Consider the following 27625-nt stretch of genomic DNA (forward strand, 5'->3'; position numbering starts at 1 on the left):
ATTCACTTTTGTTATTTTCGATCAATTGTCATCTTAAATCCATAATTTTCATTCAGATCTAACGACCGATCTTTCTGTTTTCGAATTGAGTTTTATTGTAGATCTTTTGGATCAATCTTGTACATTATATTTAACCATACCTTTTGTTGATTTTGTACATTATATTTAACCATACCTTTTGTTGATTTTTTAAAATTAGTAAATTCAAATTTTCAATTTTTATGTGATTCAACTTATAAATTTTATTTTTGATTTGGTTGCTAAACTTTTTTGATTATGTTGGACTTTTTGGTATACTCAAAGAAAGATTCGTTAGAATCATGTATCAATAAACTCGAAGGTAACTAAGAAACAATGAACAAAAATTAATAAACAAGAATAGGAGAAGATTTAGTTACTATAGTTTTTTTTAAAATATATATATGATTTGAGATCCCAATAAGAAAACAACATTCAATTTAATTATCAAATTTTAAACAAATTCACAAAGTTTATTAAAGGAAGATCCCTAAAAATTGTGTTTCACACCTACAAATTTTGTTTTGAGACGAAATTTTCCTTTAATCAAGAAATTAAGGTATATGGTTCTTATGAAATATATTCTCCTTTGCTACCTCTTCAAAGTAGTAGTAGTACAGTTTGATAATTATTAGATAAACATCTCCCCCTTCAATTAAGGTTGGGAGAACAAACAATTTTTGCAATCACCTCCCCCTATAACTTCTCCGATTTAAAAACTAGGAAGGAGAGGACAATCGTCTATCTACCCATTCCCTCTTAAGAAGTTAGAATTTCAAATCTCTATCTTATTATGGGTCCATGGCGTTTCTCACATTTTAATTTTAAAAGGATTGCTTTTCCTTTAAATAATGTTATCACCATCCATCATATTCCGAAAACTCCAACCACCTGTCTGACCATTGAAAGTTTAGAATTCCCCCTTTTCTTTCCTTTCACGAGACCTTGCTAAACTAAGAAGAGTATATAATCAACATCGACCATTAAGATCTGTCCTATTTGCTTGATGAAAAAAGAGAAGCTTAAACAGTTTTTTCAATAACACAGAGAAGACAATCAATCTGTATGAACAATAAAAGAAAAACTATCTTACAGCTTCCAGTATAAACCAAACCGATGCAAGATCCCAGAGACGACGCCCCAAAACAGGATCTCTGCAAATATCACATAGAGGAGAATACCCACTTTTTTGGAATGCCAAACTCCAATGAAAAGATGCTTCTTTATCCAATATATCTGCCATGGATATGTAATATGTTACACAGTTAATAATGGACTATAACATATTCAGGAAACAAGAACTATGATGTAGAAAATGGATTTCAGTTCATCTACCAGTTTTTGTTTGATTAAAAACTAAGACAAGTTTATTGTCGATAAAGATGCTGGATTTGGTGTTGCCTAATATGAAAAGTTAATCTTTGCTATTTGGGTCTTCTTTAGAAAAAAAATCATATATGTTTCTACAATGATGTTATCTTTTGGGGAAGGGGCTGTATCCTCTCTTGTGAGTAGGTCTAGTCAGCTTGTGGGCAACTCGATCGTTCCTGATCTTACTTCATAATGTTGTCAAGGTAATTTGTCGGACCAATTAGATCCTAGCAGTCGGGCAATATGGTTTAAACTCATTCCCTCTAAGCTAAGCCATTTAATACTTCCACAGTGTTTATTAACTAGACCAATTCAGAGCGGTTTCCATTTGCTTTTTTATCTAAGGGTATAATTTATCAAATAATAGTTTACAACTGAAAAATGGTTTTAAGTTATTTTTTAAACAACAAAGAAAAGAACGGACCAGTGTGTTGTGGGGATCATCATAATACCACCCATTGATGAAACCTGCAAAAATGCCAGCAGCTGCCATAACATACACAAGCATCGCATTCATCCCGATCCACTCCAATGGTAGAAACAAGGGCCTCAGGCCCCAGATATCAACCTGACTCAGTCCAAATAAGAAAACAAAATCTTTATACCACAGTGGAGAAAGGAATCAAGTTGAAGAACTTCATATGCATTGAAGTACAAAATTGTTGTCCATAAACCAGTCGAAGGTAGTTTAAAGAAGAAGATAAGTACCAAAGTGTAGAAGACTGAGAAAACCAACGCTGCAGCTCCCGATGTCACGCAGACATAGCTAAATGTATACAACTGTTTATTTAACGGAATTGCTGCATTGATCAAAGATGTACATTGTTATTTGTAATAAATGAAGATGGGTTATACACAGCAGAAGTTGCATAGAATTGACAGTGGGGTGATGAGCCACACCGTGAGTAAAATGAAGAACAAGTCCTAAGATAAGAAGAGTGAAGCCCATTGTAACCCATTGCTTCAGCCTAGCGGAGTGATCCTGTGGAGCGTCAAATGACATGCAAAGAATTGCAAAAAAAAAAAAGTTTGATTAACATTTTACTTCACGTTTGAGGTTTGTTTCATTTCCATCCTTATAGTTTTATAAGTTAAATTATAACCACCTTGGTTAAATCCTCCAAAACATTCTTCCTACCCAACCCTTTACCAGATGCTTCTTTCATTTATTATATATACATTTGGATGTAGCAAAGAGAGGAAAAGATGAGTTATGGGACTAGAGTTTTTGAAGATGTGCAACGAGACCCACCTAATTCAACTCTCACATATCTCCTGTATCTTATACTAATCCTTAGCTCATCATCTCTCTATGGCATCTAAATAAGTTAGGGACATTTGCAAAAATAGCAAAAAGATTTATGATAATAGGTCCCATGTCACTACATTTTCTAAATTGCAAAAGTAGCAAATTTAAAAGAGGATAGTCCTCTGATAGCCATTTGATAACCCTATGTTATATTTAATTACTTGTCATATTTGTCATATTTGCAATATGCAAAAAAGATGTGCAATATGTAAAAAAGATGTGCAATAAATTATGTAATGCAAGAAAGATGGTAGTATTCAATAATAGAAAGGGCATTTTGGAAGATTTAACTAATACAGTTATAGAAACTCTAAAAGGATACATTCACAATCATAGGGATCAAACTAAACCCAAACTAAACCAAAATTCAAACCATAAAGACTAGAATGAACAAAAGCTAACCTGAAAATGGATTAGAACATGCCCAAAATGCACTCCAATGATTGTGGACAGAATGGCAGATATAGAGCTGCAGTTGCAAGCATGGTATCCTTGATGAAATTCAAAATAATCTAGTTTTATAACTACTGTCTAGAAGTTTCTCATAAGGAAGAAACAAGTAGGCATTTTTTTCAACATTTCATTTTATTTCATTCTCTGTTCAATGAAGCTGCAAAATTAAATGATTTTGACCTTATTATAAAAAACTTCAGCATTGCTGAGCAGATTTTGTTATACTTCAGAATATGGGAAGATTTTTTCTAGAGGGATGTCGATCAGAGGGGGAGAGCACCGTCTTAATGTTCCATATCTCTATCTAGTAAACCCATCTATATGCTCAAGTACCAAATTATTTCCAACAAACACGGCATATCCAAATACAATTAGGGAAAAAATCAGAAATTGAGTACGCCATGTCTAGAACTTTTAAATAAATCAGAATCCATAATACTGAATTATATATGTATGACGGACCTTAAAATTCCTTCAGGTTCAAATGGGGCAAAACACCATGATGGAGCATTATCTCGGAAAGACCCTGCATATGGAGAATTCTCGGTGCAAGCCTGCAGCACTTGAACCATACAAAATATTATAAGCCATCAAAAGTTTATGTCATCAACTTATGATAGCTCTATGAAATTCAAAAAAGAATAACATATTTACACACTTCAGATCTTCTCCAAGCAGGATGGGCATACAAGTGATTGATTCCCAGCACTTTTCTGTCAATATATCCCACAGCATTACATGGAGGATCCAGATTTCCTCTGACACCACATGCTACCTAAATTTGATATGAAAATAGCTTAGAAAATCTAGACTTTGGAGAAAAAAAAACATTTCGATAAATAGTATTCAAGAAAAATGTTTGTATTCATATTGTATCAAGATGAAGATCAAACACCGTGAAGTCAATTGGACAAATAATTGCAAATAACCAATGCCTCTCATAATTTGAGAATAACTTGGATGGTAAAGAATAAATAAAATAATAATAATAATAAATTTTTAAAAGAACTTACAGTGAAGTTTCTTCCATAATAAACACTCTCGCTATCGGTGACAGTAAATTGCCAATCCGGAACATATATTCCATAAAGAAGAGCAAAGTAAACAACAAGAATACAAGCTCCAACCAGCCTGCAATTTAAGAAAGAAAATCACCCTCGTTGCAACCAAAAAAAGAATAAAGATAACTGATCGATTGTAATGCAAGTGATTACCAATTCCAAAAGTATGACTTGAATATAGAGAAGTGGTTAAATGGTTGAACATTGGATTGTGTTTTTCTTGAAAGTACTTCCACAAATGCCACAACCAAATATGCAAGAGCAATTCTCTATAAAAGGACTCAAAAATATATTAGCAACTCCTGTAATCATTTTTTAAAAAAATACCAAGCTTCATATTTAAATACCTGGAGAATGCCAAATAACCTTATCTTTCTCACGTCAACACCATAAGTCAGTTTGTCTGGCGCATGCGAATAGCCACCTTAACAAAATAGTTGAGGTAAAGTCAAATTTTGTTAAGGAAAATAAGCTAATTGCATTGGTTACATTTTGTTGTTGGTGATGTTACTGTAGTATAGAAAAAAAATGACATTCCACAATATAGTGCCAGTAAAAAGAGCCTTTTCAACTAACAACAATAATCAAAAGGTAGAGACCTTAATTTATCACCATTGCAGTGAAGATCATGACACTGAAAAAAAGGAGGATTAACACGTGAGTGTATGTGCGCATATATGTATGTACATACTGTCTCAAAGAACAACCTACTGTTTAGTCTTGTTCAAATCTATTATCACTTGAAAAAATCATTCAATTCGAATCCTTTTTCTCTGTTCTTGAGGACGGCAGTTTTCAACTTATTCAAATATAACTGATAGGTATTTATTTATAAACTACTTCTAGATGAATATTACAGAAGTAGACAAAGTAAACCTAAGAAACCTTCAGGCCCATTCGAGATGGCTATAACTAGTGGTTCCCAAAAGACTAATAGAAATTCTCTCTATCCAAATACCAATATTCACTGTCAAGACATTATGTAATGACCCATGGAGGTTAGAAAATTCCTAGATACATTGTTAAAGAACTTCCTTGCTCCTCCTAGAATACACTTTTTCTAACCACTTCCTTGCTCCTCCTAGAATACACTTTATCTAACCATTGGTACTAATAATAACTGGCTCTACCCGTCATATGTAGAGACTCCCAGTCCCACACAACCCAAGTGAAACACGTCAAGCTTTTCATGCTTGGATTGTCAATAGATGGTCGTAGAATAACAAAAATTCACAGAAACAATAATCCTCCCACCAGATTTTCACATAAAGTAACCTTTCAGTTATCAAATAGAACATTACAACGGCACAAGATGTGACATTGAAAAGAAGAGTTTAGCAGGTTGCACCTCAATCTTTAGTGCACTACACTAAAAGTAGAAGAGTTGGAGTCAAAACTGACCTTGTAATAGAAGGCCCCAAAATAGGAGCTTTAAAGTTCGAAGAGTGACCTTTTCAATGGCCATAAGTTGGTTAGGTATTCTCTATAAATAAAACCAGACAAGAAATGGAGAACAGTGTTAAAACATCCACCCATACATTGCTGTCAAGAAAACAATGTTTTAAAAAGCTATTGAGGCTTACACCTTGAGGCTTGCCTCAAGGCAAGGCTCTAAGTTTTATCCTCGAGACTTATGCCTTTGTTGAACCATAAGAGGTACACCTTTGCATAAACACACTGAAGCTTAAAATCTCTGTCTCGCCTAGTGATTAGAAAAATAATAGTGATTTGCCTAATTCTTCAAAAATATTAAGGTTTGAGTTTTGACAATTTGAACTGGGACTATTTTGCTGAAAGCAAACATATATAGTATAAATCAATGCTATTACTAATAATAGCAGTATTGATAATGATAAAGATGTCCCTTTAGAGTTTTTTATTAAGTGAACATTGTGGAGGTGAAGTTTTTTTTTACACTTTTATATGACTATCATGTTTAGCAATACTTGATCACACCAATTTAGGTTTTATAAAATATATTTAACTCATTGTTTGAGGCTTACGCCTCCTACCGCCTTGAGGCTTATGCCTCACCTCTTGGAAAGGAAAAGCCTCAAGGCTGCCTTTAGCTTTTTAAAACATTGCAAGAAAAAAAATTATTTTGAAAGAGCTGAACCTTCAGGGCGAGTGCAATGGCCATCCCAACAATGAACAAGAAAAAAGGCATCACAAAATCCGCAAGATTACAACCATACCATGGTGCATGACCAATCATAGGCCATTCTCCCCCGGCATCATCAACCAAAATCATCAACTACAAGCACCATAAACATTGAAGAGCCCGATAAATAAAATGCCAAATGTTAAGAAGCTCAATGATAAATTAATTAATTATATAAGCATCAATATGATATTTGAGTATTCAAAGAGTTCTACATGAAAGTGATTATCAATTCTAGTACGTACAACTTGACCAAGTACTCTAAAGACCTGAAGACAAATGGTCGATTCCATCAGACTATGATTGTTTGTACTCAACTCTAGTTCCTTCAACAGTGGCACCAAACCACAGGTCAAAATAATCATAAGCCAACAAGTCCACATCAACCCAACAGTCAAATTATTCTAGTCATACCAAAGGCTGCTGACAACCTCATCAAAAGAGCTCTCTTCCCCTCAATTTCTTGTTCATCACCTAACAAGCCAGATTAATCCTTATACGTTTCCTTTCTTTGTACACTTTCAAAGTAATTCCCATCACTCTTGTGGCCGGTACTTATCAACGATTCAAAGTTTTCAAAATACTACAGCAATGATGATTGAGTAATGTTTCAAAAATTAGTATAAAGAAACAAAATTGTGTGGTCCCAAGTTTCTCCAATGAAATTAATGCAATCTAGCATAAAATAGTTTAAAACTCAAAAAATAAAATAAAATGCTAATACAAGAGAATAGCCCTCCATAAAGTATAAATAGAGCATGGTTAACCAACTATGGCAACGTTTGATAATCATTGGGTTTTCAAGTTTCATCTTTGAAAATTAAATTTAAAAATACTACTTCCAAACACAATAAGTTTCTTTGTTGTTTTATCTAATTCCTACCAATATTTTCAAAATCCAAACGAAGTTTTAGAAACTAAAAATTGGTTTTTAAAAATTTATTTTTGTGTTTTTTGAGTTTGTGTTATAGTCAAAATAATTCTTTGAGATAGATGAAGAACCATAGTAAAAGAAATAGTCCTCACAAACACAGATTCAAAAAAACCAAAAACAAGATAGTAATCAGTACTATATCAAAGACAACTTAACTATGCAACTGCTAACCAATTATCAACTAACAACTAGAAAAGCTACTGCTGATTATATACGCGTACATTATAACTATTTTTACTAAATTTTCTCTTGTATCGTCCAATAATCCATCAAATGACCAAAGGAACTTTTAAATCACCCATTTGACCCAAAAGCTTAAGTTTATGGAGGAAGGCAAATTTGATTAAATATCATCTAAAACTCCCCTCACTTGTGCACTAAAATACAAAGAAGACCCAAGTAAGGAAAATGACCCGAAGAGGACCTAAAAGTTAAGTTTATGGATGAAGACGAATTTAATTATACATCATTTAGCTGAGGCGGCGGGAGAACAGAGGAAAGAGAAGTACCGCAACGGTGAGACCTCGGAAGATATCAAGCGACGCAAGACGCTTAGATTTCACCGGTTTTGGGAGCAAAGCATCGGAATCAACCGAGATAAGGCGGTGGGGGTGGTGAGAAGTGGAATCGGGCTTGATTTCTTCCATGGAAATGAGCTGCAAAAGTGAAGTGATGAATTAGCTCAACTGAAGCTAAAAAGAGAGTGAATGATTGAAATGTAAGAAGAGAAAAGTGAAACTAATTACAGGTTGAGAAATCTCGTTTGGACTGTTGTTACCATGATCCATGGTGGGGCTCATGAAATAGAGCTCCAGTGATTTTTCTTGAAATGGATCTAAAAAGGAAAGAAAAGCTTTAAAGATTGAAGGCTATGGCTTTGTTTGTGAGTTAATGCAGCAAAGCCAAAGTTGTTCTTCCTCCTCATGCGGGTGCGGGTCTTTTCTTAATGTGTTCTATGAATGGATATTAATTAATTACTGGTTTGGTTTACAACTCAAATCTTTTTTCCAAAATAACTTAAACTCAACTAACAATAATTCTTTCATCTTCGATAACGTTCTTTCAAAGTTTTTTTTTCAACACCCTATTGCTTTCCTTTTTATTAGCTATTTGACACTTGTTTATCCAAAAGAAATAAATTTGTACATTTTAATCAAGGTGTACGAAATAAAGAAGAAGAAAGCTGAAAAATAAAAGCATTAGATGATTTTAAACACTTGCATAATTTATCAAAATTGTACGAGTTATGTGTGAGCCGTTTTCTTTTTATTTTACTAGTTATCATTTTCGTGTGTTTAAAAATGATTTTGATTTTGAAATTTTGTGAAATTGTATGTTTTAAATTAAAATTTTGGTTAACAAAAAGATGGGTGTAAACTAAGAATTGACAATTTAAAATAAACATGCGAACACATGTATGAAGAAAAAAAAATAGAACAACTATATAGTTTATTTTAAAATTGGTTCTATATATTATCTGTTGTAAAGTTTGGTGAATTTTTTTTTATATATAATTTAGTCAACTTTTTTGTATGAAAACATTTATATCTATGTATTGTTTGGTATAGAAGGTTTTGAAAGATATTAGAAATGGTCTATGAGTTAATTTGATTGCTATGATTTAACAAGAAATATGAGTTAATTTGATTGGTGTGACTTAACAAGAAAAATGAAGCTGGTTGATTGAGGTGATACATTTTTGTTGAGCTAGAGAAATTCTATGCTTTCCAAACTTGCCATTTGGTATGAAAAATGGTTTAGAATAGTCTTAAAAATTTGATGTGATCAGTTGAGTGATAAATTTTAAACGAGGAGACAATTTTATACTTATATAATATTGTATTCATACTTTGAAATTTTTGTAGTTCTATATTTTTATAAAATACAAGGTCTTTAGATTAAAAAGAAAAGTTATAAAAGAGGTAAAGAAAATGCATACTTGTGAGAACAAGAAAGGTGAAATAGGCAAGAATACATTTTTCTTTCAATTTTCTAAGTAGCTTTGGAGGTCTCAATTTCATGGGAATGTTGGTAGAAATATTAATAAAACATCGAATTCAATAAATATTTCTAAAAAAGTTATATAAATAGCTATGTCACACATATTAAGCTAGTTAAAATATTTATATTTAAATTTTGTTAATGATTTCTTATGCTTCGTTATTTTTTCATGAAATTATGAAAATGTTGATTCACTTGGTAAAATATCGAATGCGTAGTAATGCAACAATATCGAAGGAAATGTCAACATGTTGAAGAAATACAACAACCACAACTATCAGTCCACCACATGGTTTTTTGCAATTTGCCAAAGGAAAGTCTCATTTTACAAAAGTAAAGAGGAATTAGAATTATATGGTCTTTGTCAGGGAATTTTAAACAAACAAGCACTGATGGACTGTTAATGAAGTAAGAAAAACAAAAAGGCAAATAGAAGGTGAAAAGAACTAGAAGAAGGAAGCAAACACTTGTACAATCTATTTCAGAATCAAATGCAATACATCAAACAAAAACACATGACCATCACTTTACAAATTATAAGTAAGTACTTACAAACGGTAGCACGCACCTGTTGCGCTCGCAGCTATACAACTCACAAGAATGAATACTACTACAAGGAAGACATCGAAACGAGGAACCAAATATCGAGGAAAGTGGAAAAAAATAAGGAAACTAACTCTAAAGGCAGAGTTATGTGATTTAGGAGCAAACGAAAGGGGAATGGAATGAGAATAGTGTCTTTGTTTTTTACCTGTAAAAGTGAACAAAGATACTGAGATTTTGATGTTTGTGGATTTACTTTCCAATTCCGAGTTCTTTAGCAATGTCTCTTGTTAAGCTGAATTGTGAGGTATTGTGCCATGGAAATAGGGTCCGAGTAACGGGAAGCTTCCTTCGAAGATCCTACAATGCACGATAAGATGGTTAAAATCAATGAAGTAGGCATGCTTGGGAGTGATTTTAGAATGGTTAAAAGCACTTTTGTCATGTTTAAAATTACTCCGAAACACACCTTTAATCACTCAAAATCAATTAAATGTATAATTTACACACTTTTAAACGCAATTTTCATGATATTAAAATTGATTTGGAATGTATAAAAACATTTTCGGAGTGGTTTTGAAAATGATAAAAGTAATTTTTCCAAGACATTGCATAGGATTGACAAACTCATTCTATTTTTTGAGTTATTAGTATTATTATTATCATATTTACAGTTCAGGACAAAAATAAGATAAAGATCAAAATGACTTCTTCACTTCCTTGAGTCAAGAATATTTTTAAAATTTCTCTCCCTCCAACTTTTACTAGGATCAGATGGTGAAAAGATTATGGGATAACAGACGAAATTCATTTCACATAACAAAACAAATTTTACTCCAATGAAGGGCTCTAGAAATGCAAAAGCTTTTCACCCAAGAGCAAAATAGTACCTTGAAGGTGGTATCTGGCAAGTTTGAATAGGATGTCTGTCGAACAAAGAAGCATTAGTTAAAATTCCTAGAAACCCCAATAACTAATAATGATTAGGGATTTACAAAGAACCTCAAGAGATACTAAGTATTCTGCTTCGTGATGACGAATAATATTGGCTATAGCAGCTGCACAATCTTCAGGAGCCTAAAACAAATGTAACAAATATCAACAATTTGAAAAGCGAGCTCATGCCCTATTTAAGCTGAGAAAAAATGAAAAAATCTGATGGACAAATTGAAAATTTTGATAGAATAAATGAAAATTTCATTTCACATGATCATGCTGCACTGCCTATTGGGATGTCCAATGCTCTATACAAACTGATGTAAAAAGCAAAAAAAGCAACCAAACGTTTGACTCCATCTAAGGTAACCATACTAACTAGAAATAATAACTAAAAAGAAATTTTCAAATGTGTCATGACCTGTAGGACAGTTGAATCGTTACATTCATGCTTCGCATCTAATTGAACATTTCCCTCTTCAAAGTAATGGGCACCCACCTGAAGAGAGTTGAGAGAAAAGAGCCCCAAAATACAGAATGTTGAGGTTTTAATAAAACATTAAAATAAATAAAGTTGAAATCCAAGAAATGAGAGAGTGAGAAAGAGACACAAATATATAGTGCACTTGGATTAAGTAACAGAAAATACCTGCATTTTCCCTTTTATTTCAAGGGATTGAAAATCACTTTTGAACTCAATATTCCACGTAGAACGCCAGCTTCCATTACTGCACAAGAATGTAAACAGGCAACAAATAAAATGAATTGAACTTACTCTGCAAAATGACTCGTCAACACTAATGAATTGAAATGTCATCAGCAACAAATGAACCAAAAGCATCACATATGCTGTAACTAAAATAAATTCAATATAGCCACGTGATGATACTTAATTATTCAAAACCTGCGTATCACAAAAAGTAAAGAAAGAGAAAAAGTACAAGAACATGAAAGACAAATAAACGAGCCAAGAAGTTAGTTGCTAAGGAATATAATGATGATTAGATTATGCACGCACCAGAAGTTCTGAGGGCTATGTCTAGCAGCAGCAATAACCACAGCAAGCTCAAAATCAGATTCAGGTCCCTCTGCGTCTTTTCCATTTACACAGTAAACTGAGCAAACACCTTTTGGATATGCTTCCCCAACATATCGAGAAACTTCCATATCTACAGCATATCTGCCATAACATAGAACACAAAATAATGAAAAGACATGTTCAGGTTTATTTACTTTAGTTTGTTTCATTTTGTCCCATATTTTCAATTCCATACTCTCTTCAAAGTCTAATCAATGGTTGTGGCTCATCTTTCAGGGATAACCAAGACAATTTTTAGGTGTATGATCCTCACTTGACCTGGAATGGTCGATGTCTGCTAAAAAATGGCTCAATATTTTACAAATATGTTATAGAAGTACATATATTTGTTGTTCAACAAAGGAGAAATTTTAGACAGCTTGATATAAGCACTATCCATTTCAAGGAGACCGCATAGTCCTAATTGCTTGATCCTACTATATTTTATTACATGACCCATATCAGCCATTAGCTTAAAAAGTAGTGGTTTCATATGCTGCAAATTTTAAAACTCACATCCACCAAATCATTTAACATTAGAAATCTCCAACAAGGATGGTTACTAATTTTCAGTTCTTCAAACTGCAAATTTTAAAGCCTACCGAAATTCCTCAACATATGCAGAGGGGAGTTCTTCATCCAGCGCATGTCTCACTTCAGTGCATACCTAAGCCAATTAACCACCAAATTAACAAAAACAGATCGAATAATATAACAACTTAGAAAGCTGGATTCAAACGAGAAAGAGGGGACAGGGAAGTATAGAGGTAAGTAATTTTCATGAATTTAGTTGCCACATTGTCAATAGAATAAATCAGAAGACGTGACTCAATAACATGTAACTAACAATTTGGCCTAAGTTTTCATGCATAATTAAATAGACAGGTTTTCTGATTTTGTTAATACGGATTAAATCAACAGACAATGTCTAAGATATGTAACATCAACTAAGAATACCCATGGTATTGACCTTAAAATGGCAAACAAAGTAGAAATACTCAAGTTCCTACAGTAAGTAAATAACTTCTATAGACAATCTTGTGATCATGCTTTCTTCCTTTCTCCACGTCAAAAGAAAGTAAAAAGATAATTTCACGTTTAGCCATTTAGAAGTATTATACTCTTAAGTCCATAAAATGGTTACTCTGCTTAGATTGATTCAGACTGAACCCGTACCTGTTTGATATTATCTATTATAGCAACTTGTGCAGTTCTTGGATCAAGGAACTCGTTTTCTTCAAGCTCATTGAACGGTGTAATAATCACCTGAATTCATCACATGAGAGAACTGAGAAGCATAAAGAAAACAAGATAATTAATGTGAAAGCTTTCTAGAACTTAATTCCAAGATAATTATAATCAGATTCTCCTTTCACAAATTGTTAGAATGCTTAATTTTTTAATACTTACAACCACCTACTGAACTGAATACCTATATCAGTTTGTTTCACTAGATATGCACGAAATCGTGCCGAGTAACTCCATTTTGTGAAGTTTTTGCATCTATCTGGACGGGGCTGGAGAGTATTTCATTTAACTTCCAAGAAAAAACAGCATAACAATGCCAAAACCACACAAAAGTGCCAGAAAACACTATTTTAAATTGAAATTTAACAAAAGCAAACCTGATACATGAAGTAAAAACAAGATGCAGTTTCTTCACGCCACTCACTACAATTATCTCGAATCCACAAAAACTAATTCCCAACCTTATCCGCAATGAAAAGAGCAGCACAAAAACATTATCCGTATAAGAAACTTACATCTCCTACTCGACCAGGCATTTCAATACAAATCATATGTGATTTATTGTACTGAGGAAAAGCTTCAGATGCTGCCTCGTGGTACAACTCATCGTCGTTCAAAATTTTCTTCACATCTGAAAATTAATAAACACGAAACATCAAATACACAATTCGAACAACAACAATCACCGAAATGACCGTACACAATGCATATACAAAATTACACATCTACGTGAACAGAAATGTAACTATTGACGACCTTTGGCGACGAATTGGATTTCTCCGGCTGGAGCGTTTAGGAGAAACCACTTCGCGATCTCCTTCTTCTGCTCGTCGCTGAGCTCCACTTCTTCATCGGCCATTGCCGAAAAATAGAAATTCGTTTAGCCGATTTTTCAAATGAACTGAAACTGAAGGAGGGAGAGAGGGTGGAGCGGTGTAAAAGGAGAAAACAGTCTGAGCTGTAATGGGTCGGGTTTTTATCTGACCCGGTTTTCCTGGACCGGCTCGTAATATGATTCCGACGTGTCGTAATGTGTCAGAGGAAGGTCGTAGGTGCCTTTTATGTCTGGGCTGGGCCCAGCCCAACTATGGTGTCGAAAGTGGAACTTCGATTTGTCGTTTAAAAATAAAATGGAGCATTATTTTATGAGTAAATTTTAAGCTTTTCCCCACTTGGTAAAATTATTGCTTGGACCCACTTGGTAAAATTATTGCTTGGACCCACTTGAGTAAGATTGTAGGATTAAATTTGAAATGTACACTTTACTTTACTTTTAGATAAATGTCCACCAAAATATTGCGATGAATATGTCTGCAAAAGTTGGCCAAAACCAATTAAGATAAGGAGAATGTGGAGAACTGAATACATGTGAGATTGTAAAGTTTTGTGTGCAACAACATGTACAAAAGAATTCCTAAGCGATAACCTCAACACGTTACCATAATCATTCGGTTTCGTAGTTAAGATGGAAACATTATCATTCATGATAATATTGGTTCGATAAAAATACGAAAATCTTGAAAATTCAATACAATTGCTTACATAGTACACATCAACGATTGTTAAAATAATTGTTAATTCGTTGATATATTTATAAATGAAAGTTTTGATATTAATTTTGAAGATTAATCTATATCTCTAGTTTACTTATAAGTATACATGAAATGTTAAACAAGAGATCATGTATTAACTCCAATATGAATAGGTATATACCAATAATAAAGTCTATAACTTACTTTTGAAGTAAAACCAACATATTTATTTACAATAATGGTTATAATTTTTCTAGTTACAATAAAATCCATCAGTGTCAATTTTTGTTTAGGGTTTGTGTAATGTTTGATCCAAAACATACATTCGGCTAAGATTTCTATAATGTTTATATAAGATTTGAACTTAACTAATATATATCGAGATGTGGATCCTAGGGGTCAAAAGTGTGGATCCCATAACAAAGTAATATTGAGCTAAGCTCGTTGATAAGATGTATTGTCTTGACAATAGAGTTGGTTGTCCCCTCGAGTTTATAACTTTTCACATCAGTATATATGCTACATATGTAGAATGAGTTGTCCTAATTAACATTGATTTAACTTAATTGTCTTTTCAACAACTTGATTGACCTCGATTCATCTCTTTTGATTCTCAATCATCCACCTTAGCTCAAATGTATTTCCTAGCGAGGTTCGTGGCCTATATGAGCTTAGTTTTGTGACTATACTAGTTTACGTGGGTTGCTTAACTTTAAACCATGTTGTTATTTAGAAAGTGTGTTTATTGTTGTAAATAATATAAAAGGTAGTGAAATTGAATATAAACAGAATAAGCATATTGGTATATTGCTAATGTTTGATTTGAACTTATTAAGGACTCAAAAATAGTCATTGTTGAGAAAACTTATACATTTATAGAGTTTTGAGAAAAGAAAGATTGCTTGAAAATTTAAATATTAATATGTTAGTTTAAATCATATACTTCACATTATATCGAGAGGGGGGAGATTTAAACATGAAACCTATTGTTTACGGGTACATATAGGTGTCAGTTAAGCTTATTTCATGCTAGTATTTCACCTTATATTTCATATTAACGTTCAAATTTAATCAATATTATTAAGTATCAATCACTCTTCAACTTATATTAATACGTTTAATAGTTCAATTTAAGTTAAGTTATATGGAAAGTATTAAATCAAAACCATAAATAAAATTATTGTTGTTAAGTTTTGAATATAATTTCAATTTAGTTAAGAAGGCTTAAAAAAATGTTAAATGTGTTTTTGTTTTCTTTTAACATTTACATTTTTAATACTATTTTTTTCTAAATACTTTGTTTTGAATATTTGTTATTGACTTTTATTAATTAATTTGAAATTACTATAAAATAAAATTAAAGTAATAAAAATCATTACAAATCTTTTAATTATTTAAAATCAGTTAACAAATTAAGAAAAAGGAGTGAAAAACCAAAACTAAAATTTAAATAACAAACACTTTATATGATAAATTTTTATAAATATAACAAAATCAAAAAATATATTTGTTTGATAATCTCACTAACTCTTAATGGGCTAAGTGGACGCTGGCCGTGATGACACTCATCCCACTAAGAAAAATTGAATGGAGAATAATTTTACTAATAGTTAATGGATTGTGAGATATTGGGCTTAGATGATCCAATTACTTGCATAAATTTCAAGAGTTTATAAAACGAGATTTTTTTGCCATTTTTATTTCATTTACTTAAAAAACTATCGAGTCTTTTTTCCTAATTATTTACCTTTCCTAAAATTTCATCTCTCTTATTCAATTTTTTTTTTCCTTCTGTCCCACAACCCGGTTCTTCGTATAGATAAACTTTAGGGGGTGGTTTGAGTTTTTGATTTGAGAAATTTCTAGTGACTCGAAAACTAAAAGGGTTATTCATTGTAAAACTCTAATTCTTATAATTTAGAGTATTGCATGCTATCTAGATGTAATTAGAAAGTCGACCAATTTTTTTAAATATTGCATGTTTCTCATTCCTTTTCATACGCATATATATTTTTTTAAAAATTAATGATTTTTTGTTATCAATCAATAAATATGGTATTATTTTTAAAAAATGTTATTTGGTTATAAAAGATGTTAAAAAAAAATTGAATATTGGTTATAAATATTTATCGATTTGTTATACTTATAAAAAAATATTTTAAAATTAAAATTAAACTTAAAATTGAAGACCGAAAATGTCTGTAATAAATAACAATAAACCAACAAAAATGTATTGTTCTTTTATTTTATTTTATTTTAAAAAGTTTAGATTATGAAACCCCGAAACTAAATTTCAAAATACATAGAGAGACACGTGTACGGTGAGGATTGATCTTCTGAAGATAGGTTAAACCCGCCGATGCACATATTTGCCCCAGTATTCTTTAAAAACCCTAAGAACCATTTGCTTCACTCTTAGCCGTCGCCGTCGCTCAAGACAAGGGTTTCTCCACCAAAAGCTCCAATGGTCCGTCTCTTCGTCTTTCTCTTCCTATCTTCCATCCTCTTTCTCTGCTTTCAATGGCCTAGATCAATGTCTGAGATGAGTTTTCTTTTTGTTACAGGGTATCGATCTGGTAGCCGGAGGTAAGAGCAAGAAGACCAAAAGGACTGCCCCCAAGTCCGATGATATCTACCTCAAGCTCCTCGTTAAGGTTGGTGTTTCTTATCTTCATTGGTTCCGATGTGGTTACGAGCTCTTGCTTTCATGTGGTTTTTTTTTTTTATAAATTCTTATTTGGAACTTCATTCATTTGATTAGAAAGTAGAGGAACGTTTGTATGCTGTGATGATATCTGTGTATCCCAGCTCATTATGAGATCTTTCGTAGGTCAAGGAATGAACTATTTCCACATTTGTCTGAGCTCATGTTTAGAGTTAAATATTCTTGTTTATTTTGAACTACGAAGTAAAGTATATAGTTAATTACAGGACGTTAATGAACCTTGAAACAATGGAGTTCGGAGTTTGGAGTTTGATTTTGCAAGCATTGTTTGGAACTTTTATTCATTTGATTAGAAAGTAGAGGAACATTTATATGCTGTGATGATATCTGTGTATCCCAGCTCATTATGAGATCTTTTGTAGGTCGAGGAATGAACTATTTCCACATTTATCTGAGCACAGATTTAGATTTAAACGTCGTTGTTCAGTTCGAATTACGAAGTAAAGTATATTGTTTATTATAGGACGTTAATGAACCTTGATTTCTAAAGTTGTAATTTTTAAACGTTTTGTTCTGTATTGATTTGAATGTGATTGTTTTTGCTGCCGCAATGATGAAATATGTGATACCCAGCTCATTATGAGACTTTTTAAAGGTCAAGGACTTGACTAAATCCACATATTTATCTGAGCATAAAATATTCTACCCAGAAGTTTGTTTCATTTCCTCTTGAATATGAAAGTAATATGAAGTTGGGAAATAAGTAATTCCCTAGGCTTCATTTTTCGTTCAGACTCTGGCTTCTTTTCTCTATGTGTCTTTTTAATGATGTTTGGACTTTTAGATATTGAACTAAGACTCTCTTCCATTCTGAAAGAGAGATAGGTTTGTTCCCTGTGATGTTTTACATATTTAACCATGCTAATACTGATCACATAATGATTGATCTTCAAGTTATCTCTGAGGGAATTGGCCTACAATCTTAAATCAATTATTTCCAGAAGAGTTCTCTGCCTTTTTGCATTATCGATTATTGTAACATTTTCACCGTGTTGGAATCAGCTATGATGTGATCCATGTGATTTTTATCACATTTGTCATGTAATTATGTTTATTCGGATTGCTTAAATAACATATCTATAATCTTGTTTATTGAATTCAGCTGTACCGGTTTCTTGTCCGAAGAACTGGAAGCAATTTCAATGCAGTGATCCTCAAGCGCTTGTTCATGAGCAAGGTGAACAAGCCACCAATTTCACTATCCAGACTTATCAAGTACATGAATGGAAAGGTGTGTGTTCCTATTATGCATTGCATTTTCTTTACATCTGGTTTCAGCTTTGCAAGAGATACTTTTTATTGTCTAAGTTCTCTTGTGGTTAACGTGGTGTAGGAAGGGAGAATTGCTGTCATTGTTGGAACCGTGACAGATGACATCCGTGTTTACGAAGTCCCAGCATTGAAAGTTACAGCCTTGAGGTTCACTGAGACCGCAAGGGCCAGAATTGAGAAGGCAGGTGGTGAGTGTTTGACATTCGACCAGCTTGCCTTGAGGGCTCCTCTTGGCCAGAATACGGTATGATTACAAGCCTCATCTATCTCTCACACTTGTTATGTTTACACAAGGCTATTGAATGTCATTCATACATGCCCATATTTTATTCACCAGCTCAGACTTAGCATTGTTTTCATTTTGCTTTTGAAGGTTCTTCTTCGTGGACCGAAGAACTCTCGTGAGGCTGTGAAACACTTCGGTCCTGCTCCTGGTGTGCCTCACAGCCACACGAAACCGTACGTGAGGTCAAAGGGAAGGAAGTTTGAGAGAGCCAGAGGAAAGAGAAACAGCAGGGGATACCGAGTTTAATTTGTTCAACCCTTTTTGTGAGAGAAAAAAAATTCACGTTTTGCTAGACTTGAAGAAATATTATTATGTGAGACTCTATCATGTCTTAGTACAAGTTTTTCTTCTTATAAAAACCAAAATCGGATTCGGTGAAAGATATTGTTTCAAGACTTTGCAATTTCCCCCCCCCCCCCCCTCAATTATCTTCATCTGATTGTTTTACTTCTAATCACTTATTAGCGTTTCTTTCAGGATATGATGAAAAACCTTGGGAGGATTGTGATATTTGGAAAGTATTTTAGTATCTTGGATTCATTTGGAAGTTCTTTTTTTTCTTTTATAAAATACATCATTATTTATACATACCGATTTGAATACATTTTAAAACTATTTTTGATTGTTTGCCAAAATTTCAATGACTCGGTTTTTTAAATTATTATAAGTACATAAAGGTTGTAATTTTCTTTTTGTTTAAAAATTTATAGGGGTTTTCCTTAAAAAATAGGAAAAATTGAATATTACTTAGTGTTTTAGTTTTTTCTTTAAATCAAAGGGAGTAAGAATTTCAGCCCAACGCAAACTTGTTTATTTAATTCATTTGGGTTTAGTTTAAGTAAATTAATTGATATGCAAACGAAATCGATATTTACTTATTTATATAATTTAAAAGTCTCTTCTAAAAATGAAAAAAAAATTATGATAAATTAGTCTAAAAAATTTAACAAAATTAAATACTACCATGGAATTATAGCAAAATAGGTTTTTACTTTTCAAGACAACTGTGTGGTGGAGAAACTTTTAGGGACGATGCGTTCTTTAATTGCAACATATCATTCAACCTATATAATAGCCATTAGATTGATTCGTATAATTGAAATATTTATCGATCTATAACTATTTTATTATATGATATGAAAAGATCTTTTTTATTAAAATATAACAAACAGACAGAATATTTAGAAAAGACATGGATTATCAATAGAAAATATAAAAAATGTCAAATCAAATACGCGATTAATCGACCACACACGTGTATATTTTATTATAAATGTTTTGTGTAATTTTTCTTCTACACGAAAAATAAATAGTCATTATAATATTTATATAAAAAATTTCTTGATGCATTTATATATATAAATTATAATATTTTGAAATTGAAACGTTTAAAATTAAACAAATTTCGTCAACATGAGCTTAGTTCAACTGACACCTGTATGTTTCAGTGACTAAAAAGACTTTACATGTGAGAGACTTTTCGTGTATTTCATCATCTATCAACTTTAAAGAGTATAGTAAACTCAACCCAATTCATTTCATATTTAACATATAATTTTCTCGTTATAACATTGATTCTACAATAAAACAAAACAAATGTAAGAAAAAAAAAAAAGTTGATTTGAAACATAATTTGTTAGCAACCTCACTTACAAGGCCTTTAGATATGATTCTAAAAGAATAAACATAATCAATCATCAACAACTATTTGTTGTTCTCTTTCTCAATGTTTAGGTCTAATTTGAATGCCTTGAATAAGAAGACCAGATTTGAGCTGAAAGCCTTTGGTTTCCATGAAACTCATATGGAGTTGTTGGTCATTTTGTGTTGTGAAAAATTCACCCAATTCAACCTCCAACCACCCATCTTCTCTTTGATTCAAAACCCTAAATTCCTTATTCTGAACATGATTCTGTATGAATTTAGTGGCTCTTTCCCTTCTATTACCATACAGCAAAGACTCCAAATTACTTTGGTTATTTTGATCATGATGTTTATGGTGCAACCAAACGTAGGCTTCTGAATTATTATGATTATTGTTATAGTTGTTTGTGTTCGGTTGATTAATTGGGAATAATTGAAGAGAAAGTTGAGCTGGCATCAATTCTAATCCATAAGCTCTCTCTGAAATCTTGAACAGAAGATAAGCTCCATATTTTGTGTTTGGAGATAGCGTTTTGGTTCTTATTTTCCCATTAATCTCTAACCAACTCACTGTTCTTAGCTCCACCACTTCTGGGAATCTGCACAATTCATTTTTTCAAAAGATTAAAACTCACATTATTTGCATATATTCAAAAAGTATTAATCGATTTATGAAATATATATATACATACGTTGATTGAGGATGAGATTTCCAAGTCCAACAAAGAGGATCAGAACTCCATGTGATACTCAATTCCCTTGCTGATAACATATATATAACCTTCCCTGATAACTTCTCCAATTCAAAACTCTACAAAACAGTAAACACCAAAAAATTATTCATTTTCATTTGAGATCACATCACTAAGTCACTAACAAAATCATTAATTAATTTTACCTTTTTACCCTCGTCCACAAGGATCGGAGAGCACAGTCTGAAGAAAGCCTCTCTCTTCGATCTCAACGGAGCCTCACCGGACAGTTCAGACGCCGCCACAATTTCCTCGTAGTTTTCCGGCAAAAATCTCCCCCAAACTACGTCGGATTCCGCCGCGGACCGAAACATGGATGACACGAGGGCCAATTTCCCGGCGTCGGAGGGAGTTGTGAGTGACAGAATCGCGGAAATACAGTCCTCCGGCAACACTCCGATGCTCGAAATTCCAGCCATTTTACACACAAAAAAGAAAAAAGTAATATCAAAATTTAAATCTCTCTCTCTTGCTCTCTAATGTTTCTGCGTTGAATTGATTTGGGTGTGTAAGTAAAAGATGGAATTTGGGAGTTTGGGTACATTGGGTTTATATACAAACAATTTGTCTCTCCCACTCATGTTTTGGATGTACTTTGATTTGGCACGTGTGAAGTGGAAGTGGGTTTTTGAGAGGAAAAAAAATAAAATCAAATGGACTTTTTTTACCAATCAAAGCCGTTGAGAATCTTTTAGATCTCCAAATTTGACCATCCTACGTGGACTTTTGTGGGTTTCTAAAAGGATGATAATATCCACGTGTACATTTACATAAATCAAAACTTTATAAACTTAGCTCAATGCACTATATTTCCCTTCTCGCAATCGACCAACAATCCCAACATATTTTATAAATGTTCGTAAATCACAAAAAATGTCATCTATTCATAGTTTATTTGAGGAGGACAAACAACTTAATTATTAATCTTCTACAACAACGTCAATATTTTAATATTCGCTCTTAACTAAGTTTCTTGTAAAATCACAAAAGAAAAATAATAATAATAAAAAGATTTCTTTGATCTTATGACTATTTTATAATTTTTAGATGGTCCTCTTAGTGATTTTACTGGGTGAGATATTTATTTATAATTGAACAAGTTTTAAGAATTTCTTTTTAATAAACAAATATAAATAAGAGCTTCATATGTAATAATAACATAGAACATAACGCTTTTAAATAGAAACTTATAACATAAGGAAACTATCTAATGTCTATAAATGAACGAATACAACCAAATTAGTAACAAATTTTTTAGCAATTAGTATATTTTACAAAGAAACTAAATACAATACATGAAGTTGTCATTAACCAAACATTCATTTAAAATTAAATTCAATACGTTAATGTTAGGAAGGAAAACGACTAAGTCGTTAAATATAAAAGATAAACAGCTATTAAAAAGAGAAACAATCCATTCATATATCAACATATTTTACTTGGTGGAAACCATTGAATCTTGTATAAATGTGGGGATGCCATGTGTACTTAGTTAGATATACCTTATTTATGTAAGCAAGATGTGTGACAAGAGTTTGTGAGAAAAATAATAAATGAAGATTTGAATCAAGGGGTATTATTAATTATTTGAAAATATATCTTCAAATTGTTTTTGCTTTAGGATTCAACTGCCCTTAGTCATAGACGATTAATGAAGGTACGAATCCAAAAAATAAATTAATAATTATATCAATTCAAATTATGAATTTTGAAAAATATATTAAATTAAACTATGATATATATATATATACACTTAACTTTTATAGGTGTCAAATAAAACATAATAAATAGTTTACGAAATTTAATTAAATTATAGTATAAGGTTTACAACTACTATTAGTCCACGATCTATAGATTTATTTGGATAGATTGATTAAATTTTAATATTTGAAAACACCAAAACTAAACCTAATTTCACACATTTTTATGAGTTAGAATTCTGAGTTAAATAATTCCAAAAACTAAAAACAAGTTTTAGTTAAAAAACAAGATAAGAAAAACAAAAAATTCAAGGATGAAATATGTGTTATAGAGGGATTTTTAACATCAAATAATTTAGTTTATTTTAACCATTTTTAAATTGAAAGTTTTCTTTTCCTTTGCTAAACATAAATTAGAGGGATTTATTTTCCAAGTGTTGGGATGATTTTGGATTAAATTAGAGGATTTTTTAAAAAAATACTAATAGGGGCAGAGATTTTTTAAACCTAACTTGATCTTTAGGTATATAGAATAGCTAATAGAGTATGACTTGTGCATGCCTCGATCCAATAAATTCATAGATCCAAAATACAACAAGAAGAAGGTGTTTGACTAAAACCCTAAACAAAATATTAAGAGACAGTTGCAAATACAATTAGATTCAAAATAATTAAGCATATATCAATATTTTAAAATATTTACAAATATTACAAAATTTGTCGAACTTTATGAATGATAAAAAAAAATTATACCAGTGATATACTATTAGAGTTGATACTATATTTGCAATTTTTTTAAAACGATGTTATATACTTAATTATTATTCATAAAATTGTGATAATCAATTATAATTACCCAAATATTAAATGAGACACACCCTTCACATGTTCCGGCCGTTCCAGCCGAATGAATAAAATGATAACCTCAATACAACTTTGAAACTCTATGGAGAATGACCTAAATGAACTACAAACCTATAAATATATGGTAGCTTGAAGGTAAAGTAAGGCAAAGGTAAAGTAACTTTCTTAGCTTTGAGCTACATAAATGCACTCTTTGAATTTTACACCGATATCTTGCGTAAGAACCATATCGATCTATATAATTATAGCATAATTATAATAATTAATTCAAATTTTACGATAAAAATTCGAAACACTATTTTTTTTTTATATATATAGTTTTCGAAACAGTAATAAAATGTAGATAAGAAAATAAAAAAAATCAAAGATGAAATGTATGTGTCCAATAGACATAATTAGATAAATGAATGTCACTAAAATGAGTCATAATCACAATCACAAATGAATCCAAACATTAATCATTATTCCACTCTATTTATTAAATTTATAAAAATAACTCTTTTTTTCTTTCTCATATATATATATATATAAAATTAGAAATTGTGGTGGGGTCCGGCAGAACGCGTGGAAAAGAGAAATAAAAATGAAATAAAAAGAAAATGAAAAAGAGAGGTCTAGTTTGGCTGCATGGCAAACCGGAACCGGTAACGGGAACAGTGAGTCAAAAGACGAGAGGAGTAGACTATGGACCGTTGATTTTCCACATAACGCAAATCTGAGGGCTGCAACCATATAGTCAAATACTGACGACTCTGACTAATTTCACCCACTTACTTACCATTTCCCTTTTCTCTTTTTCAAAATACAAAACCAAAAATTATATAAATTCATTTTCAAATATACCAATATTAATTCAAACATTTATAGAATATAACAAAATTTTAGCTCATGACACTTTTTTTTTTCGCATATTACAAAATTGGTAAGTATGATGGTAATCTACTTTTAAATTTGTTATTTTTGTAATTTTGAAAATGTAAGTAATATGAGTTTTATTATCATAATTTTTTTTTGCTATTTTTGTAAATTCTCCAAATTATTGTTGCTTATCTTTAATATAAAGAAAATTATCAAAAATAGATAATTTGATAAAATATAATAAAATTTTATATTTTATTAATAATAGATATTGAGAAACACTAATATACTTCTATCAGTCGCATTGACGGACAGTGATAGATAGTTATCAATTTCTATCATTGATATAATACCAAACTTTTCTATTGTTTATTAATATTTTAGTTTATTTTATTTCACTATATTTTTAAAAATGGCTATATTTTGTAAATATTTTTTTCAAAAATTTTCTTTATAATAAATCTCCAATTATAAATATAAATAAATTGTCATTTATATTTTTCATGTTTTAAATATATGTTTGATAGAAAAATTAAGATTTAGTATCACTTTCAATGGTGTGAGACTAAAAGATTGAACAATCCTTCCGGTTAAACTCTCTTTAACAAATTGTAGCTAAATATTATTTACGTGAATTTCAAACACGTGTAATATTAATTCGATACACCGGTTAAGATGAAAATTAGTGACATGATTAAGATTTGTCAACTAACTTTCTCTTCAATTTATAATATATATATATATATATTTTTGTAATTTTGTCATTAATTTTAAAAGATAAATTTATAAAGGGACGTCATCATTTTCTTAAAATGGTATCTCTAAATTTGTACGTACTAATTGCAATGCAGTACAATTTTTTTTATTAATAACTTAATATAATTTGTTGTTATCTATTTTCTATCAATATTTTTGTAAATAAAATCAAATTTTACTTGATTTTTTTTTAGAATTTAACTAATAATTCAACTACTTTTCCCCTTCAAAAAAAAAAATATAAAGAACATCATAAGAAATGGTTATGAACAACACCACAATATCATAATTAATTGACTTAGACTTAAATTACCTTTTTAATATTTATTCTTATGTTTTTCTAAGGTAAAAACGAAATATTAATTTATTATATTAAAAAAAGCATGATATTGACCATTAATAAATATATAAATGAGTAGACATAAGTTAAATGTTGTTGAATATTAAAAGGTTAAATATTCCTATGAGTGGAAGAAGCTTATCCATTCAAAGAATGTATAGTTATTATTAGAAAGGTGGGTTGTCAATGTCAAAACAAAATACTTTAATCTATATTATCAACTCAATTCTTTCATTTTAATTATAAATACAATCAAACCCTAAACCATAATATCTCTATACTTTAATCTAATCTTTAATTCTTTTGGATTTACATCAAATTTTAGGGGTAAGTATTGTTATGTTAAATTCTAATACGTTAAAAAAGACTAGTAATGAAATAATTAGTTAAGAATAATTTATTAAAAAACAAACTTAGTCAAAACTAGATAGTTTGTGTATTCCATATAATAAATTATCAAATCAATTGGATTTTCTTAATACAAATACAAAATACAACTATTTAAGGTCAATTTTAAATTGAAGAATTCTTCTTCAACACTTAAAATCTTGTCTTTTAATCATTTAAAAATTCATTTTTTTAGATTATGATCCAAATTATTGTTAAATTAATGGAATTCTAAACCCACAAGGAACTTAATATATTTAAATGGACAAAAAAATTGTGAATTGGAAAATAAGTTCTATATTATATCTTATTTTTAGAAATAAGTTGTTAGAAAAACGTCATTTTTCTAAAAAATATGAAAAAGAGAAACTAAATGATAATATAAAAACTAACATTAGTTTTAAATATAGTAAAATACTTTTTTTTTACAAATCATGTCATTTTTCTAAAAGAAAATCATGACAATGAAAACTAAATAATAATATAAAAACTAAGATTATTTTTAAATTTAATAAAATGAAAAAAATGACAAATTAAAATAAATTATCACATATAACATTATATTATATTTATAAATACTTTTAAAAGTTTATAATAATAATAATAATAATAAAAAATTCGTTATGTTGAGATTAAAATATTTGGATAATTATTATTAAAATAAAAACCATTTTGCTTCAATACTTTAAATTTATTTAATTTGAATTTGATCTCACTATGTTATTGTTGACTCTTTCCAAATAAACATTACGAAAGAGAAAATTTATTCAATTTTATTTATAATATTTTCAACAATTGCACAATTTCAATCCGTCAATTTTCATCAAAATCATTACATCACAATGATAATACTTTGCTTAAAGAAATACAATGTGTGGTTTTTCTTCTTTCAAAATTACTAGTGGATAATAATAAAAAAAAGGTTAAAAAGATAACAAAAAAAAATTAGCATTTTGAATAATAAAGTCTAAATCTAATAAAATTGAATAAATTTTAGAATAACCAAACCAATATTTTAGCACGGTTCTTTTTAGAGCTATTTTAAAAAAAATAGTAAAATAAATATTAATACTTACCAAATTTTTGATCAATTTCTAATAATTTCTCTCTCTATTATTGGTATCTTCTATTTTTTATTAGTAATGGACTTTTTTGAATATATTGAAATAATTGTCATTAGGTTTCAAAAGTTAGAGAGGGGTGGTCAGGTCAGCTTTGGGTACCCATCGGAGAAGTTGCACAGAAGTTCTACAATAATGTTTATTAATTAATATTCATTTACTTTAATCAAAAGATTAAAAGAAATGAGCTTCTTAATCTAACTAACATAATTTAATTGTGTTTAATTTTAAAATTAATAGTAATAAATAAAGAAAATTTGTCAAAAAAAAAATTT

General features: G+C 30.6%; 4 protein-coding genes and 4 non-coding genes across 10 annotated transcripts; 5 read left to right on the forward strand and 3 right to left on the reverse strand.

Annotated features, from left to right (window-relative positions):
- Window positions 1-855: 855 nt before the first annotated feature.
- LOC101210116 (heparan-alpha-glucosaminide N-acetyltransferase) lies at window positions 856-8252 on the reverse strand. Of its 3 annotated transcripts, none has more exons than XM_031880744.1 (14): window positions 8086-8252; window positions 7817-7963; window positions 6329-6466; window positions 5614-5695; window positions 4560-4636; window positions 4366-4481; window positions 4165-4282; window positions 3810-3926; window positions 3614-3705; window positions 3101-3167; window positions 2290-2371; window positions 2098-2189; window positions 1814-1957; window positions 856-1254 (listed from the first exon to the last, which is right to left on the reverse strand). In XM_031880744.1, the coding sequence occupies exons 1-14, from the start codon at window positions 8086-8088 to the stop codon at window positions 1108-1110; spliced, it is 1422 nt and encodes a 473-aa protein (XP_031736604.1). In that variant the 5' UTR covers window positions 8089-8252; the 3' UTR covers window positions 856-1107. The 3 variants fall into 3 exon arrangements, with proteins under 3 accessions (XP_031736604.1, XP_004144775.1, XP_031736605.1); XM_004144727.3 differs by having other exon boundaries at window positions 8054-8252; XM_031880745.1 differs by having other exon boundaries at window positions 6408-6466; window positions 8054-8250.
- A 1488-nt stretch (window positions 8253-9740) lies between these two features.
- Window positions 9741-14037, reverse strand: LOC101209871 (F-actin-capping protein subunit alpha). The gene is made up of 10 exons (XM_004144726.3): window positions 13870-14037; window positions 13629-13744; window positions 13042-13131; window positions 12468-12532; window positions 11806-11967; window positions 11437-11515; window positions 11209-11286; window positions 10854-10928; window positions 10742-10777; window positions 9741-10211 (listed from the first exon to the last, which is right to left on the reverse strand). Exons 1-10 carry the CDS (start codon window positions 13970-13972, stop codon window positions 10104-10106), a joined length of 912 nt encoding a protein of 303 aa, XP_004144774.1. The 5' UTR covers window positions 13973-14037; the 3' UTR covers window positions 9741-10103.
- A 2919-nt stretch (window positions 14038-16956) lies between these two features.
- Window positions 16957-19331, forward strand: LOC101209626 (60S ribosomal protein L18-3). The gene is made up of 5 exons (XM_004144725.3): window positions 16957-17112; window positions 17210-17299; window positions 18473-18601; window positions 18704-18886; window positions 19016-19331. The coding sequence occupies exons 1-5, from the start codon at window positions 17110-17112 to the stop codon at window positions 19172-19174; spliced, it is 564 nt and encodes a 187-aa protein (XP_004144773.1). The 5' UTR covers window positions 16957-17109; the 3' UTR covers window positions 19175-19331.
- LOC116402261 lies at window positions 17424-17516 on the forward strand. Its single transcript, XR_004214775.1, has one exon. It is a non-coding gene; the product is annotated as a small nucleolar RNA snoR69Y (small nucleolar RNA).
- Window positions 17678-17772, forward strand: LOC116402320. Its single transcript, XR_004214833.1, has one exon. It is a non-coding gene; the product is annotated as a small nucleolar RNA snoR69Y (small nucleolar RNA).
- Window positions 17911-18008, forward strand: LOC116402321. Its single transcript, XR_004214835.1, has one exon. It is a non-coding gene; the product is annotated as a small nucleolar RNA snoR69Y (small nucleolar RNA).
- On the forward strand, window positions 18200-18281 carry LOC116402269. Its single transcript, XR_004214783.1, has one exon. It is a non-coding gene; the product is annotated as a small nucleolar RNA snoR53Y (small nucleolar RNA).
- A 1098-nt stretch (window positions 19332-20429) lies between the features above and the next one.
- Window positions 20430-21831, reverse strand: LOC101220765 (F-box protein PP2-B15). The gene is made up of 3 exons (XM_004144770.3): window positions 21471-21831; window positions 21265-21383; window positions 20430-21171 (listed from the first exon to the last, which is right to left on the reverse strand). Exons 1-3 carry the CDS (start codon window positions 21741-21743, stop codon window positions 20652-20654), a joined length of 912 nt encoding a protein of 303 aa, XP_004144818.3. The 5' UTR covers window positions 21744-21831; the 3' UTR covers window positions 20430-20651.
- Between the last annotated feature and the right edge of the window lie 5794 nt (window positions 21832-27625).

Source organism: Cucumis sativus, chromosome 2 (assembly GCF_000004075.3).
Source record: "Cucumis sativus cultivar 9930 chromosome 2, Cucumber_9930_V3, whole genome shotgun sequence".
Classification (NCBI taxonomy): domain Eukaryota; kingdom Viridiplantae; phylum Streptophyta; class Magnoliopsida; order Cucurbitales; family Cucurbitaceae; genus Cucumis; species Cucumis sativus.